The sequence below is a fragment of the Rhinolophus ferrumequinum genome, chromosome 11 (genome assembly GCF_004115265.2).
Source record: "Rhinolophus ferrumequinum isolate MPI-CBG mRhiFer1 chromosome 11, mRhiFer1_v1.p, whole genome shotgun sequence".
In the NCBI taxonomy this organism is placed as follows: domain Eukaryota; kingdom Metazoa; phylum Chordata; class Mammalia; order Chiroptera; family Rhinolophidae; genus Rhinolophus; species Rhinolophus ferrumequinum.
In genome coordinates this window covers 59,139,110-59,157,363 of record NC_046294.1, presented here as the reverse complement: position 1 = coordinate 59,157,363, position 18,254 = coordinate 59,139,110, and the positions used below count along the sequence as shown (strand labels likewise).

The window sequence follows — 18,254 nt, the reverse complement described above, 5'->3', positions numbered from 1 at the left end:
ACATAAGAAATTTTTTATACTAGTCTTGTAATTTTTCTCTATTTATAAAATTATTTCAAAAAAAGTTGTTTTAAATCCCTAATACAAAAACATTCTTTTAAATATTAGAATTTAGTTAGAATTTCATTGCAAACTATCACAACCTCACAGTAGGACCTTGGTCAAAGAAAAAAAAAAAGATAAGGTGCCTAATTTACCCTGAAGGCCTGAAACATAAAATACTAGCTAATTCTATTACAAAGCTCTACCACATTCATTACTCTATATTATTTACATAAATATATAATCCCTCTTTTTGAGACGACAGGTGATTTGATCAAGTCTTTCTTATTCTTCTATTAAGTACAATCATATGTTAAAGTACTAAAGACACAATAAAAAATATTTGTTAAGTTCCACATAAGTGTTTTTAGTATATCTGACCTAATGTCCTACTCCCCCACCTGCTCTTCCAATCTTCGCCTCTTCTGTTTCCCATCTCCACATAATTCTCCACTGCAGATGTCACTGGAATTCTCCCTGACTGAGGCATTGAGCCTTTCCTCATTGTGTCTTGAAACACTTTACAAATAGTTAACCTACAGAGAAAAGGAAGGTTTTAAGTTGAACTTTCTGTGTATGAAAGAGTATGTAGATGTGATTTAAACAGATTTTTCAAATAGTATATGAACTCTACAAATATTTACCTTTGAAAAATGCATATAAACATGCATAAATATTTTAATATAAATTCTTTCAGTCACATATTTTTGATTAAGAGAAATTGCTTCCACCTTCCAAATTCAGAATCAAAAATTTAAACCATAATTTAAAAGATATTATACTTATGTTCGTTATACATTATGAACCAAAAAACTTCTTAAAGTTAACATTACATGGCATCTCGTAATTCATAGTTACAAGTTTTATTATAGATGTTTAAGTCGTTATAAGTAGACACCAGCATTCAGCTGACCTACTATATGAATGTTAAGTTTTCTTATACATTTTACAGTTTAATGACACTACTAAGGCTATATACCACTTTCAGAAGTCGGGTAAGACTTTTTAAGGAAAAATTTCAAAAAGTACTGCAAAATCTGACAACACTAATATCATAAAACTAGAAATACTTGAGTGTATGTGGAAAATGGATTCCCAATTCTAATTACAGGTACCTTTTATGTTAATGAGATGGACACACAGCGGAAAAGCAACCTATCTCCCAAAAAACTTCATTAAGAAAATTAAAAATGCGGGGCAGCCGGTTGGCTCAGTTGGTTAGAGCGCGATGCTTGTAGCACCAGGGTTGCCAATTCAATCCCCACATGGGCTGGTATGAGATGCACCCTCCACAACTCCCTTTAAACAACTACTACTTGACTTGGAGCTGATGGGTCCTGGAAAAACACACTTAAAATAAATAAAAGTTTAAAAAGTAAAATAAAAAATGCAATCCATTGAGAAAATTCCGAGTACAACCTGCTGTGAAGAATGTGAAAATTCTGAACTTAGAAGAAAATATACAGAGTATTTATAATAGTCCTTTTGGCTTCCTATTATCCATATCTGACTTTCTCATATGCTATTAAGAGTTGCAATGCTGAATTTTGGTATGAAGATGATGAGAACAGATATGAGAATAGTCCCCCAAAATAAGACCTACCTGGAATATAAGCCCTAGCATGATTTTTCAGGATGACATCCCCTGAACATAAGCCCTAATGTGTCTTTTGGAGCAAACCTTAATATAAGACCTGGTCTTATTTTCGGGGAAACACAGTAAGTATCTTTAACCCAACATCTGATTTTCACCCTAAGGTTTTTGTCATTATATTCAGAATTTCACTAAGTGGATTGAGATAGCCAGGAAAACTGAAGATGAGGCCCGATAAAAATGACCAAATCCAGATTCATAGTTGTCAAACAAAGATGTTTGTTAATATTAACTCAAGATACATTGTGAAAAGTTAATAATGCATCATAATCCTCAAAGAAACCACTAAAAAACTAATGCAAAGGTAGATTAAAAAAAAGAAAAAAAAAAGAAATATGGATTAAAAAAATACTCAAACCAAAACAAGGCCAAAAACAGGAAAAACAAACAGTAAGATAAAAATTTAAACCTAACCACATCAGTAACACTAAATATTTATGGACTAAGCACCTCATTTAAAAGGCTAGAAACTGTAAGAAGAGGTTAAAAAAGAGGCAGCACCTAACTATATTGATGACAAGAGATACACAGATTTATGTCAAAAGTAAACACACACAAAAAAAATATAGCATGAGAACTCTAATCATAAGAAAGCTGAAGAAGCTATACAAGGTTTAGATAAAGTAGACTTCAAATCAGGAGCATTACCAGAGATAAAGGGCATTTCATACGGATGAAAGAGCCAATTAATTAATCTTACACACCCATAAAACAGATGAAAAGAGAACAGTTGCTACATCTTTTATTTCTTTTTCTTGACTCACTGCACTCTTACTACTTGTATGCAACATGGTACACAAAGAAGGCCTGGGAAACGCAATAAAATAATAAAAAGAAATAAAAGGTATAAATATTGGAAGGAAAGAAGAAGTCTTTTCCACAGAAATCATGACCACCTATACAGAAAATCCTAGGAAGCTACTAGAACTAATAAGGGAAGTTAGCAAGATATTCTACATATGTCAACCTTTCCTTCATCCTTTGGATACAAAGTCAACATAAAATCAACTGTGTGACAACACCAAATGTTGGCAAGTATGTGGAGCAACGGGAACTCTCACACATTGCTGATGGAAATGCAAAATGGTACAGCCACTTTGGATGACAGTTTGGCAGTTTCTTACAAAACTAAACACTCTTACCATATGATTCAGAAATTGCACTCCATGGTATTTACCCAAGTTGAAAACTTTTCTGCACACCAAAACCTACGCATGGATGTTTACAGCAGGTTTTTTCCTAACTGCCAAAAACAAAGCAACCAAGATGTCCTTCAGGAGGTGAATGGATAAAATGTGGTACATCCAGGCAATGGAATATTGTCAGCACTAAAAAGAAATGAGCTATCAAGCCATGAAAAGACATGGAAGAACCTTAAAACATATGAAGTCTGACAATTAAGTTCGCGAACTCATCCTAGAAAAAGTGCTACATACCTCATTGTTGAATATTGCTACGGTCACCTTTGAAGTACTCCCTTTGGGAAACTATGTACTGATGCCAGCGCCTAGTCCACTCTTCAAAGCAATTTTGAAACTCTTTCTGGAATGGCTATCAGAGCTGTCCTGTTACCCTTGATGTCCTGAAGATCATCAAAATGTCTTCCTTTCAGTATTTCCTTTATCTTCAGGTAAAGAAAGAAGTCATTGGGGGCCAGATCAGGTGAATAGGGAGGGCGTTCCAATACCGTTATTTGTTTACTGGCTAAAAACTCCCTCACAGACAGTGCCATGTGAGCTGGTGCATTGTCGTGATGCAAGAGCCATGAGCTGTTGGCAAAAAGTTCAGATCATCTAACTTTTTCATGCAATCTTTTCAGCACTTCCAAATAGTAAACTTGGTTAACTGTCTGTCCAGTTGGGACAAATTCATAATGAATAATCCCTCTGATATCAAAAAAGGTTAGCAACATCGCTGCAACAAGTTCACGAACTTAACTGTCCGACCTCGTATTACTAAGAGAAAGAAGCAAATCTGAAAAAGTTTCATACTGTATGATACCAACTATATGACATTCTGGAAAAGGCAAAACTGTAGAAACAAAACAAAAAATCAGTGGTTGCTGGGGGTCGGAGTGGTTGGGGAGGAGGTAAATAGGCAGAGCACAGAGGATTTTTAGGGCAGTGAAAATACTCTGAAATATGTCATTATACATTTGTCCAAACCCATAGAAGGTATAACAGCAAGAGTGAACCCTAAGGTAAACTGTGGACTTTGGGGGATTATGATGTGCCAATATAGGTTCATCATTGGTAAAAAAATGTACCATTGTGGCAGGTGACGCTGGTAATAGAAGGCTATGCACGTGTGTGGGCAGGGGTATATAGGATATCTACGTACCCCCCTGCCAATTTTGTTGTAAACCTAAAGCTGCTCTAAAAAAATAAAGTCTTTAAAAAAATCAATTGTACTTCTATATACTAGCAACAAACAACTGGAAATATAAAGTAGGTTCAGAGATTTTGGGGGGAAAAGCCAAAATGTCCGACAAGAAATAGGTAATCAAACCATAATTTATCAACAAAAGGTAATACTATACTACCATTTAAAACATAGAAAAATGGAATGTATACTCAACGTTAAGTGTTTCTGAAACTCATGTCACCTTTTCGTTTTAAGTAAACATAAAAAGCTCATCTTCTATTCACATTCCAGCCCATCTGAATGTGTCTGTTTCTCATTTTACTTGGTTAATAGGAAAGCAGGGAAAGAAAAGAAGGGAAAATTAAACATTTAATACTTTTTAAATACATCACAATTTTATAACCCATTATGAAATAATATTAACTAAAAATGGCAGAACACAGCAGTTACAAACATATGGACTACGTATACATATAAAACACTGGAAAGGAGTTAGAATGCAGTTTTCTCCTTAAACTTACTTTGGGAGGAGAAAAGACCTACACTTACAATACTGAACCAAAAAAGATCTAATCCCTGCTCTAAAACTTTCTCGATCTCAAGAGTCTCAACAGTAAAATTATGGATTAGATTAAATTATTTTAGGGCCTTCAATTCTAATATTCCATGGCTTACTCTCTTATTACACTTGGCAAGAATATGCTGTATTAGTTTTTTATGTAGTACCAATTACACTGTACCTTTATTACGACTCTCTAAAAACTGCCATGACAATCATGATCCATTATCCACATTCAGTACCCTTTCTCCAGGGTTCCTATACATTTGTTTTAAAGGTCATTTTAATCCAGGAATTCAGTTCCACTTCTAGGAATTTCTTCTACAGAAATACAGTGCTAGAAAATATGTACAAAGATACGTGTAAGAATATTTATTGCAGCATTGCTAGTAAAACAATAAAAAATATGGAAAAAAACCAAATTTCCATCAATTTATTAAATAAATTATGGTATTACCAAGCAATATAAAACTGTTTGAAAGAGGTACATATATACGTACTGCCTAAAGGTTACCAGACTTTCTTTTCTGAGCAAAATATTAAATTTCTCTGATATCCAGCCTCTTAAAAACCAGAGGCTGATAATACCCATCTGTAAATGTTGTTAAAGATTAAATAGATCAGTACACATGAAAGTCTAGCACAGCGTATCGCACAAGCAGATATTCAATGTTACCCTTTCCTTCATCCTTCAATTATAAAATCTTCCTAACTGACTTCTCTGGCTCTAACTCAACAAGATTCTTCAAGCCATCCCAATGATTTTCCTAAAACATCATTTTTAATAATATCATATTCTTGCTCAAACACTTGCTTACCAGAAAAAAATTAAATCCCACATTGTATGACCATCAGACAACTTCATTTTACCTTTAACTTACCCCTGCCCATCCTCCCAAATGGGAGCCTATCATGCCACCCTCAAAAGTCTCCTCCTCACTGCCACTTAAGGTGCAGTGCATATTACTTTTATGAGTTTGATCTTCTCTAAATGCAATTCCCATCCCATTCAAATCTATTCATACTTCAAGTTCATGCTCCAGTCTAATCTTCCAGAGTCATTTTCAATTATCTCAGCTCACTAATCTGTTTCCTTTTAACACTGTCTTAGAGTGATTTTAACCTTCACACACTTATACAATATTCTAATTGAGAGCAGTCATCAATTTGAAAAGTATGTGCTAAGAATGAAGTAGACATTCAATAATTACTTGAGGAATAAAATATACAACAAAGTTTTAACTACACAGGCAGGTAGTTTTTTTCTGTAATTTTTTAATGGAAATGTCTAAAGTAATTTCTAGTGTATATCCCAAGCTTTCACAATGTAAATAAAACAACTTAAAAATCATGGTAAGGCAAAAGACCTACGGTACCTATAGTAACCCACTTTTTAAAGCTCCATACCATACAAATTTTAGCTTTGTTAATATTGCTGTTTATGTGCTAATTTGAGTTTGCATACACCTTCCTGTAAAGCAAAGAATCTCTTTATATAGAACTGTCAGTATTTCATAATTTTTACTGTTTTTCATTAAATGCCTCTTCCACTTTATAAAGAACATGGACAGCATCTGAAGACAAAATTGTAAGAAACTCATTTCAAATTCTCTAACCACCAAATTGTATCTCCTAAGCTTATGCCTTTTTTAGGATTTCTATATCCCACAGAGGGAGGGAGCAAGGAAGGAAGACGTTTCTTCTTATTTCTTAGTATCAAAACCTTCCTTTTGGTTGCCAGTTCAATTCCTCAAGTCCCGCAAGGGATGGTGGGCTTCGCCCCCTGCAACTAAGATTGAACAGGGCACCTTGAGCTGAGCTGCCACTGAGCTCCCGGATGGCTCAGTTGGTTGGAGTGTATCCTCTCCACCACAAGGTTGGCGGTTCGACTCCCACAAGGGATGGTGGGCTGTGCCCCCTGCAACTAGGAAACAGCAACTGGACCTGGAGCTGAGCTGCACCCGACACAACTAAGACTGAAAGGACAACAACTTGAAGCTGAACAGCACCCTCCACAACTAAGATTGAAAGGACAACTTGACTTGGAAAACAGGCCTGGAAGTACACACTGTTCCCCAATAAAGTCCTGTTCCCCTTCCCCAATAAAATCTTTAAAAAAAAAACAACAAAATACCTTCCTTTTGTATTTTCATGTTTAGTCCTATCCTAGTTCTTTACCATCACCCCAGATTGTTCTAGTATCATCCTAAAAGTATATTCATCATAACTCTTTTTGAGAACCTAAGAGTCAGAAAGAATCTTCTTCAATCAAAATAACTCAAAGTGACTGGCTTCAAGACTCGCCTACCAACTGCAATTCTCCCAACAGAGCTCTCTTGACCTTCCCCAACCAAAACTGTTCTATCCGATGTTAAGAAATCTGTTCATCATCCATCAGAGAACTGCAAACACTGCCAAAGTTTCTTAACATGAAATCAGTTTCACGTGACCTAATCTTCTACCCTCCCTACTCCCATAAAATTCTGCTGGATTTGTTATTTAAATTCTCAGTTCAATCACAACTGCCTAAAGTTATTTCAACAAGTCTCTCTACCACCTTGATGTGCCAGTTAGCTAGGTTTGCTCAATATAAAAATTTATAAAGGGCACCTCAAAGGTTCATAAGTATAAATCTATTACAAATCCACCTATTCTTGTATTTTTAATAATATACCATACCCTAGTATGAGTAACAAGTCCAATCTTTTATATATAAATGAAGAATTCTAATACTTTAAACATCCAAAAAGTGCTTTTCCAAAACAATACGAAAAAAAACCACCAAAAACATTTTAACATTTTATCATTCATTTAATGTTGATATGGACTAAGTCTCTAAATATTTTAAGCTGCTTTATTTTTCTTTAATAAAGCATTGTGATTTCCCCATTACAAATACTACCCTGACATTGTTTTGTTTGCATCAATAAAACTATTAATCACTATGTAATAATGGAAATGAGAAATTTATGCGAAAAAGCAGGGGGGAAAAAAAACTAGTCATCACCATAATGGAAATAAATCCATTATTCCATACTAGATCAAGTATTACTCTGCGATTAGGTTTTGGACTATTTTATCTAACTCCACAATAGAAAACACATCTCACTGAGTATTATTATTAAAGTTTGAGTTAGACCAATCGATTGACTCATTTTTGATTGCTGAATCAAAATTTCTCCAGATTGGATGAATCTTCTTAAGATCTCAGAATGTACCCCACATCCCCCCTCCAGATCCCAACATTCTGGGTGTCACAAGAGAAAAGGAAAAAGACAGCCAAAGGCAATGCAAAAAGGACAGGAGAAAGCATTTTTCACTATTCATCCCAAAGCATCTGCTGCAGGGAATATAGTGATGATAGAAACAAAAAGAGATGTTGTACCCCCTTCCCAATTCAAAATGCTGCCAAAGCCGGGGCAAAGGAAGAAACGGTAAGGTGGGGACACTTAAACTGACAATTAATTGGTATGTCTTGGAAAAGAACCAGAGTCCTGGTCTACAGATTCATGGCCAATATTAATCTTAATTAATGCAGAGGAGTCTGGGTACAAAATAGCCTATACTTTCCAACTATGCAAAAGGTTAACAGCTGACTACCAGCCCTATTACTATACAAACCACCTACCACTATTTTTAAGGCACTGCTATCATGTTCCATATAGGCTTCTCAAACCAAAACCAAAAATATTCTCTCTCTCGTTCCTTAAATTAGTTGCTCCTTTTCCTGTCTGTCTTATTACTGTATTTACCAGTATCCATCTAATCTTCTCACATGTTTCCAACCAGTGATTTATTGTTTAAAAAAACTGTAATATCCATTTCCATTTCTTTCCTTTTTAAATCAGTACATAAATACTCATATAAATATCCATTTGTATGTTTATATTTTACCTTAAAATGGAGCAGTTTTAGAGCTCCCAAGTATTAAGTGAATATGCTTGATGCTGGATGCAGAAGAATGTGTCATTATTTCATCTTTTCAACAAATGGTGTTGGAACAGTTTGATATCCTTTCGCAAAAAAAAAAAAAAAATTGAACTCTAATCCATACTTTGCACTAAATATAAAAATTAATTCAAATCACATCCCAGATATAAATATAAAATTTAAAACTAAAAAACTTGTAGGAGAAAACCTGTGTGACTCTGTATTAGGCAAATTTCCTAAACATAACACCAAAAGCACAATCCAGAAAAAAACAAATTGAAAAATTGGACTTCATCAAAACAAAAAACTTCTGCTCTACGAAAGACATTTGTTTAAAAGACAAGCCAAAGACTAAAAAAAAAAAAAAAATTTCAAACCACATATTCTATAACGTATCAAGAATATATACAGAATAGTCAAAACCCAGTAATAAGAAAACAACCCAATTAAAAAAGCAGGGAAAAGATTTGAACAGATACCTCACCAAGGAAGATATGGAGATAGCAAATAAGCACATGGAAAAAATACTCAATATTATCAGTCATTAGGAAAATGCAAATTTAAAACACAATGGGATACTACTTCACAACAATTAGAATGCCTAAAACTGACCATATCAAGTATTGGCAAAGACGGGAGGAATCAGAACTTTCATACATTGCTGGTTGAAATGTAAAATGGAACAACCATGTTGCAAATTAGTTTGGCAGTTTCTTAAAAAGTTAAACATACAAGTACCACATGATCCAACCACTGCACTCTTTGGTATTTACCTAAGAGAAATGAAAGAATATGTCTATACAAAGACTTGAAGACAAATGTTCCTAGCAGCTTTATTGAATGAATCAAAATTAATTAGAAATAATCTAAATGTCCATCAACAGGTAAATGGATAAACAAATTGTGGTATATCCAAACAATGGAAAACTACCCATCAATAGAAAGGAACAAATTACTGATACACACTACAACATGAATGACTCTAAAAATTATACTGAAAGAAGGCGAAAAAGAATACATACTGTTATGATTTCATTTACACAAAATGCTATGAAATTCAAAGTATTTTTATAGTCACAGAAAGTAGATCAGTAGTTGCCTAAGGTTGGGGAGAAGATAGGAGAGGAAATTACAAAGGAGCACTAGGAAGCATTTAGGGGTGAGAGAGATATTCATTATCTTGATTGTGGTGATGGTTTTACAGGTATATACATACACCAAACATTTCAAACAGTACACTTTAAATATATGCAGTTTATTGCATGTCAATTATAACTCAATAAAGCTGTTAAAATTGCTAACAGCCAAAAAAAGTTAATTTCTCTGTTCTTTGGAAAATTTCTTAAGGACAAAAATCATGAAATATCAATATCTGCCTAAAAAAGAAACTGAAAAATTTTAATTAGGTCTAGTGGATCCTGATAGTATACCAGTGGTTAGAATACATCAATATAAATAAATACACACACATATACATCCATGATTTTATATTTTTTTAAAAAAAAGACTGATTACTTCTGAAGGTTGTTAGGGATCGACTCATTTTTTTGAACACTGGTATACAAAGAGAAAGAGTCAAGTATTTGTCCTGCCTTTCCTTAATGACTCTACCCCTGGGTAACCAAATAGTAGATATGCAAGTGTCTCTTTCTAGCTAATAAATGATAGGATTATCATGTTGAACCTACTCTTAATTAACAAATCTAGGCATTGCACATAAATGGCTGTCATATATGTACTTCCTTATCAAAGAACACACCACTACCTATAATAATCCTGCCAAAAAATTTTAAAAATGAATTCGAATAAAATCTGATCAAACCTCTAAATCCAACTAATTTACTGAAAATAGAGAACAGAGAATATATTAAGTTTTTTATTTTTATAAATAATACTTGAGAAAGCTATCAACCAACTGCAATGTTAAGGACCTTACACAGATGCTGATTGAAAAGTATGTAAAAACTTTAAAATATATAAACATAAAACTTCTGAGACCTTTGGAAATCAGAACACTGATTAGATAATTCGATATTAAGAATTACTGTTTGGTTTTAGGTGTGATGACAGTATTACAGTTGTTTTTTTAAAAAAGACCTTGTGTTTTATAGACACATACTAACATATTGACACATTACATGTTGTGACTCTGCAATCTGCTTCCAAATAATATGAGGAGTGGGAATATAAATGAAATAACATTATCCATGAGTAGGCCATTTTTGAAGCTGGGTTATGAGCAGAGAGGAGTTCAATATCCCATTTGGTCTGCTTTTTTTCCTATATACTTGATTTTTCTATAATGAAAAGTTTTTAAAAATAAGATACCTTGTTGAATTCACTTCGTTAACTTTTTTATATACATAGATGTAAAAATCCAAAATAAAGTGGCTTAGGCTAAATTTCCTCTCTTATATTGGTCTTGTCCTTTTTGATATGAAGGTTATACCAGCTTCAAAACATAAACTGGTAAACTTTGCCTCTTTTCTATTTTCTGATAGTTTATAAAAGATAAGAACAATTTGTTTCATAAAGGTTTAGTTGAACTTCGTAAAACCATCTAGGCCTGACAATTGCATGTGGAATCGAGGTGTATTTTTAATTACTGATTTTAATTTATTGATATTATATCTATTCACGATTTTAATTTCTTGAGGCAGTTTTGTTTAGTGTATTTTTCTAGAAAATAGCCAATTTCACGTTCGTCATTCTCAAATGTATTGACATAAAATTCCTCATAAACAGTACTGAACCTCTACTATATTTATGATTATGTTTCCATTTTTATAGTTTTAATAACATTATTTGTGACTTTTTCCTCAATACATCTTTTCAGTGGTTCATTATTTTATTAGTCTTTTCAAAGAATCAGATTTTTATTTCATTAAGTCTATCGTTTCTTTGCTTTCTATCATTAATTTCTATTCTTAGAATTATCATTTTCTTTTACATTCTTTGGGTTACTTATGCTAAATACTTAGCTCACTCATTTCAATCTCTCTTTTCACACATATGCATTTAAGTCTATGAATTAATCTCTTTAGTACTCCCTTACCTGATTTCAAAAGGTTTGATACATGTTTTACTTTGTTTTGGTTTCTTATAGAAGTTTAATATCCATGATTATTTCTTCTACAACTCATGAATTATTTTAAAATATTTTTTAATTTCTAACATGACAATGCCTTATCTGCATTGTGAGATGTATATTGTCTGCCATTTGCTGCAGTTTGCTTTGTGATTTGGTATGTGGTGAAATTTCATAAATGTTCTGTATACTTAAAAATGTGTATGGGGGCCGGCCCGGTGGCTCAGGCGGTTAGAGCTCCATGCTGCTAACTCCGAAGGCTGCCGGTTCCATTCCCACATGGGCCAGGGGGCTCTCAACCACAAGGCTGCCAGTTCAATTCCTCGACTCGAGCAAGGGATGGTGGGCTGCGCCCCCTGCACCTAGCAACGGCAACTGGACCTGGAGCTGAGCTGTGCCCTCCACAACTAAGACTGAAAGGACAACAACTTGAAGCTGAACAGCACCCTCCACAACTAAGATTGAAAGGACAACAACTGACTTGGGAAAAAGTCCTGGAAATACACACTGTTCCCCAATAAAGTCCTGTTCCCCTTCCCCAATAAAATCTAAAAAATAGAAAAGTGTATGATCTAATTATTAGTTGTAGGGTTTTATAGATGTCCATTAATTCAAGCTTCCTAACTCTTTTATCCAAGTCTTCTATCTTTACTAATATTTAATTTACTTGATTTGTTAATTATCGGGAGGTGTATTAAAATATTAATATTAAGGCTGTTCATTTATCATTGTATTTTTCCTTTATGTATTTGAAGTTGTTATATACACACACAAATTCATGACATTTACCTTTTCCTAGAAATATTTAAGTCTTCTTAGTAAATTATCTCATTCCTAGTAAATAAATCCCTTAATCCTTGATAATGCTTTTGCCTTAGTCCAAGTTTTCTTAAGATTAATATACCTATGACAGTTTTTTTTTCTTTTTTTTTTTTTGGTTCTTTGGGTTACAATATTTTAGACCCATTACTCATAAACAGCAATACAATTGTCCGCTGCCTTAAAAAAAAAAAATCCCATTCTGCAGTCTGTGTTTTCTCTGTTAAGTTTAGTCTGTTTACATTTATTTTGATAATTGATATGGCTGAAATTATTTCCATCATCTTTGTTTTTAACATACTATGCTTCCTCTCACCTTTTTTAGTTTTCCTTCAAATTTTAACAGAACTACTTGCAAGTGCAATCTATTATTACTCTTTCTAAACAATAGGACCTTAGAAAGCTTTAACTCAGATCACTACCCTTCCTGTCATATGCATTGTTTTCTAGCACAGTATTTAATTCTTGTGCATTTATTGTGCTGTTTTATAAAATCAGGTTGTCCAGATTTGTCTACATGTTTATCAATTTCTTTGCTAACTTTGTGTCTTGCACCTTCCTCTACATTCTGGGTTCAATTTCCTCTTGTAAGTACAATACCTTTAGAAATTCTTTCAGTAATGGTCTATGAGTAGTAAACTCTCTATCTCCATCTGCAAATACATTTATTTCTCCTTCACTTCAAAATGACCATTTTCAGAGTTATTTTCTTTTTCCTTGGCACTCTGAGGATATTAACCTATTGGTTTTTCACCTCTTTTCATGCTCTTGATATATCTGCTAAACTGACTAATTGCTGTTCAGTTATAAATGACTTGTCTTCTCTCATTGGTTCCTTTATTACTTTCTCTTTATAGTTAATGTCCAGTAATTTTCACTAGAATATATTGAATTGTCTGTTTTTTTCCTACTTATAGATTGTCTATTTAGTATTTCTAGGCACAGCCGCAGAGAAGAGAAAAAGTGATCTGAGACTATTTCTTAATGCCTCTCATAGGCCTGATAAACCAGGAAACCGTTCCCAACATACTTAAGAGTTAATTGCTCCCTTTCCTATTCTATCTCAGCACTTTATACAAACATCCACTGTTACTTTACACCCTAACTGCTGGTCTACAGAACCATCTTCCTCTATAAGAATATGAATTATCTCAGGCAAGAACTTAATTACCTTTAAATATCCAAAGTAGATATCCCAATGTTTGTTAAATATATAAATATGTTGCCTAAACATAATTTTTCCTTGGACTCTATAAACAATCTCTAGGAGAATGTATATTTATATTCTAAGAATTTTTATGTCTTTTTTTATCTAGCTTTTCAAGGGAACCAGAGATTCAATGGGAGTAAACAGTACCTAGTTGCATTCTCACATTTCTTCACAAAATAACCCAAAGCATCAAAGAAGAATTATGTCCCTGTAAGGTCTAACAGCTGCAATATCAATACAACCAACAGAAGAACACTGAAGAGGTAATCAAATCTAAAGTTCAAAAATCTGCACAGAAAAAAGGACTCTCATTTTATTTCCTATACAAGTCTACTTGGTTTATCTGTTTATTTAAACATAGATGTGCATATTAGATATTATGAGAAGATTCCTCCCATTATTTATTAAAACACCCACTAATTCAGAAACATTCCTTTACGAAGGTATATACCATACAGAGAACAGAGAGTAGTTCTCTCCAGGGGGAGAGGATGGGAGTGTGAGGAGCTAAGGAGATCTTTACTTACTATTTTTTAAATGTTTTAGTGTCATCTAATTTTTTTTTAAAATGTTACATATTACTTTAGCAACCAGCAGAATACAATGAAAAGTTAAAAAAAGCCATATTCTACATTACGTTATGTTAGAAAGCAGTTTAATTATGAAACCATTTTAATATATTATTCTTACCAGATTTAAGACCTGAAATTTTGAAGATGGCACTTGGTTTCCCATTTGTGACAAATCCTAGGAGTTGCCATACTGGCAATCCATTTGAATCAGGGTAGGAAAAGTAGACAGATCCTCCCATTCCCTCAGGAAATGGAATTGTTCCCAGCATAAAAACGACCACATGGTTGATATTTTCATAATCAGGTATGTCAAAAACAAATTTATCTTCTGCCACTTGCTGTGCAACTGTTTGTACCTAGAAAATAAGAAACTGGTCTTAGTTCAGTAGTTTGATGAGTTTTCATAGCCCTTACAGTATTGGTATAAGCTGTTATACCAATATAGTCATATAGTCATATACCAAGTATAACGCTGGATTGATCTGATACTCTAATTATGGAATTACCAAATATACCAGAAAGAACACTAATATTAATAGTGAATCCTATAAAAATGGGATTTAGAGGATAGCAAAGGGCATATAGTCAATAATATTGTATGGTGTCAGATGGGTACTAGACTTACTGGGATGATCACTTCATAAGGTATAGAAATGTCTAATCCCTATGTTGTACAACTGAAACTAATAATTTCAGAAGTTCCCTGAAAGGATTTTACTTATATAAGTAAACCACTACAGCTTCATAATGTTATAAAAATTAAAGGTTGGTCAAAACACCACACCACCAAAGATTGATCTTCTACTTTGAAGGTAAAGAACCTCAGCTAATTAAAACACGTAATCGGGCCAGCCCGGTGGCTCAGATGGTTGGAGCACCGTGCTCCTATCGCCGAGGTCACCGGTTCAATTCCCACATGGTCCAGTGAGCTGCGTCCTCTACAGCTAAGATTATGAAATAATGGCTCGCCCTGGAGCTGGACTGCCATGAGCAGCCGGAGATCGGCGCAGGATACTGTATGCTGCCTTGAGCCACCGTGAGTGGCCAGCAGCCAGCATGAGTGGCCGGCAGCTGACGACTGGCAATGACTGCCTCAGCTAGGGGGAGCACAAGGCTCATAATACAAGCAAGGGCCAGGGACCTGTGTCCTACACAAGGAGACTGAGAAACAACGGCTTGAAGCCGAGTGGGAGTGGTGGTGGGGGGGGTCCACACTATTTGCTGATTCCATATTTGCTAACTGGCTTACTCACTAAAATATATTTGTAAGCCACAAATCATTATTCCTTGCACTTGCAAAGCAGCAAAACATTTGAGATGCCTGATGCACATGTTCCCAGCTGAGGTAGAACAAAGCTACACTTGCCTTGTTTCAGCTCTCATACTGTAAACAAGAGTCCTTTTCACAGTCTATTGAGTGCTACGTTTGCATTTTTGTGCTTTTTGTTGGTGATCTGTTTAAAATGGCCAAGCTAAAATGTTGGCTGCCTAGTGTCCTAAGCCCAAGAATGCTGTTATGTGCCTAACTGAGAAAATAGGTGATATATGTAAGTTTCATTCAGACATGAGTTAAAATGCTATTGGCTGAGTTCAGGGTTAACAATCAACAATACATATTAAATAGGTGTCTTTAAAATGAAACACACATAAAAAAAAGATTGATTAAAAAAATGTGATCAGACACTTGCAAGAACCTAACCCTGTCTTTCCCCTAATGATTCAGTATTTACCAATTCAGTGTTCACAGCAACTTTATAGAACATAACTGCCGCAAATAATGAGAACAGACTACATATAAAATGTAAAAATTCTACCTTGAATATGTTAAGTGGGAACTTTTAAAAGTGTCCTTTTAACTCATTTGGTAATCTAATTTTCTGTTTTAGAACTGAACAAGTTATACAATGAGATCTTGTCTTATTTTAAAGTTTGAGAAATCTTTTACTCCTTTTTACTTTTAGAAAATTACTGATAATTGCTATACCACATCCATTACCGTGTTTCCCTGAAAATAAGACCTAGTCAGATCATTAGCTCTAATGCGTCTTTTGAAGCACAAATTAATATAAGACCAGGTCTTATGTTAATATAACACCCCGATCTTATATAAGACTCTAGTCTTATTTTAATATAAGACCTGGCATAATATAATGTAGTGTAATACCAGGTCTTATATTAATTTGTGCTCCAAAAGACGCATTGAAGCTGATGGTCTGGCTAGGTCTTACTTTCAGGGAAACACGGTAGTTAAAAGAAGTATCAATTCTGAATGCACTCAGGTGAACAGGCCACTAAGAGTTTACCTTCTACAAGTTTTTTGGTTTTGTTTTTTTAATTGCTATTGCTTCTCTATTCACCAAACCACCAAATCTGTATAACTATCAGTATTTCTGAACTCTAGTCAATCTCCTGACCCAGAATGCAACTTCTTTTCCTTTCGTAATTATTTGCTGATTGTAACTAAAATGCTTACTTTTTTCCTCTATAATATCCTATCTACTACTACAATGACACTTAAGAAAAATATACTGCTATGTAACTGCATCTATGTATTAGTGATAAAGTATCAATTGCCTTAAATGTGTTCCCAAGACACACTCATCCTTCCTCCAGTGAGGAAGGAACACTCATCCTTCCCCCAATGAGGGAACTCGCTGTTCACATCCTTCATGGGTCATCTCAGATATGGTCACACTGAAGTTTCAGACTTTTCTATCACCCAACTTACAATTACGTTAAGCATGTTTTTACTAGGGCCCGTCCAAAAAACCCCAGCAGAGATGCACTTAATCTGTGAGAAACGGGTCGATTTAAATGCCAAATTTACGTCTAAGTCACTCTATGAGTTTAGGCAAGTACTTATCATGCCGATCGAGCTTCAGTTTCTCAAGTGCAAAAAGGATGGAATGTTAACCTTCTCTCAAGTTGTGAGATGCGCAAGTTTGAGGTGCCAAATATGCGCTAGATAGTAGACTAAAATGACAAGAAATGGACAAAAGGCGTGCATTGCCTAGTATACAATGCACACTCAATAAACGGCCGCTAATGCTGTGACTACTACACAAATGGATGGGTGCAAAGGAGAACCAACACCCCGGCGTCCCACTCTCCATCCCCACTCTCAGCGGGAAATCAGATATGACGGGTTTCCCCGCATCCCTCAAACCACACCCTCCTCCTCCGGGAGCTTTGCCCTCGGTGTCCTGCCCCCTTCCCGATACCACGCGGCCCCATCCTCACCAGCCTTCCCGCCACCAAGCAGCCAAACATGGCGGCGGCGGTTCCGCTCAGCAGGCAGGGACCTGAAGACCGGAACTAGAAGTCCTTGGGCTACTACGCTAGTAGAGCCTAAGAGCCTTCCAAAATATTTCGGAGAACGCAAGCCTCCCAACTACATAGCGACTATGCCAGGGGCAGGAACGCCTTCTGCCCCCGCGACCTCTGACACTTCTTCGTAAACAGCACGCCTCTCAGGACACAAGTACTTCCGGGGCTTATACCCAGCCTTCCCAATTAATGGAGAAAGGTGGACCACAGCTGGTGCAAGACTACAAGTCCCAGAGGGCCCTGCGCGAGTTTCCGGGAGGACTTGTTGGGATTGATAATAGGATTCCCTGTTTTGAATCCAGTGCTGGGAGATGTTTCTCCTAGTGCGCTTTAACAATCATCACTTCACTAGATCCTTACAAAAGCACTGTAAGGTAGGTATTATTATCTCCATTTTGTAGTAGAGGAAATTGCCCAGAGTGACCAATCCCAAATCTTTACACGGCACTAAGGGTTGGAGCCTGAATCCAAGTTCTGATCCAAATTAAGGGTTCTTTCTGCTACACAGTAGCTCAGAATTACTAATTTTTAGCCAGCTGTTTTGTATTGTAGTCTTTCCAGCTTCACTTAGCTCCATCACTTACTCTGTTTCCCGGAAAATAAGACCTAGCCAAGACTATCAGCTCTAATGCGTCTTTTGGAGCAAAAATTAATATAAAACCTGGTCTTACGTTATGTAAGAGCCGGTA

General features: G+C 35.2%; 1 protein-coding gene across 1 annotated transcript in view; it reads right to left on the bottom strand.

The window, feature by feature from the left end:
• HIKESHI (heat shock protein nuclear import factor hikeshi) overlaps nucleotides 1-17,723 on the bottom strand; it is a 36,814-nt gene extending 19,091 nt beyond the window's left edge. The window contains exons 1-2 of the mRNA XM_033118804.1: nucleotides 17,479-17,723; nucleotides 14,357-14,594 (exon numbers count right to left, since the gene is read on the bottom strand). Coding sequence (XP_032974695.1) covers nucleotides 14,357-14,594; nucleotides 17,479-17,508 — 268 coding nt within the window. The 5' untranslated portion in view covers nucleotides 17,509-17,723. The remainder of the gene's footprint in view (nucleotides 1-14,356; nucleotides 14,595-17,478) is intronic.
• Nucleotides 17,724-18,254: the final 531 nt, after the last annotated feature.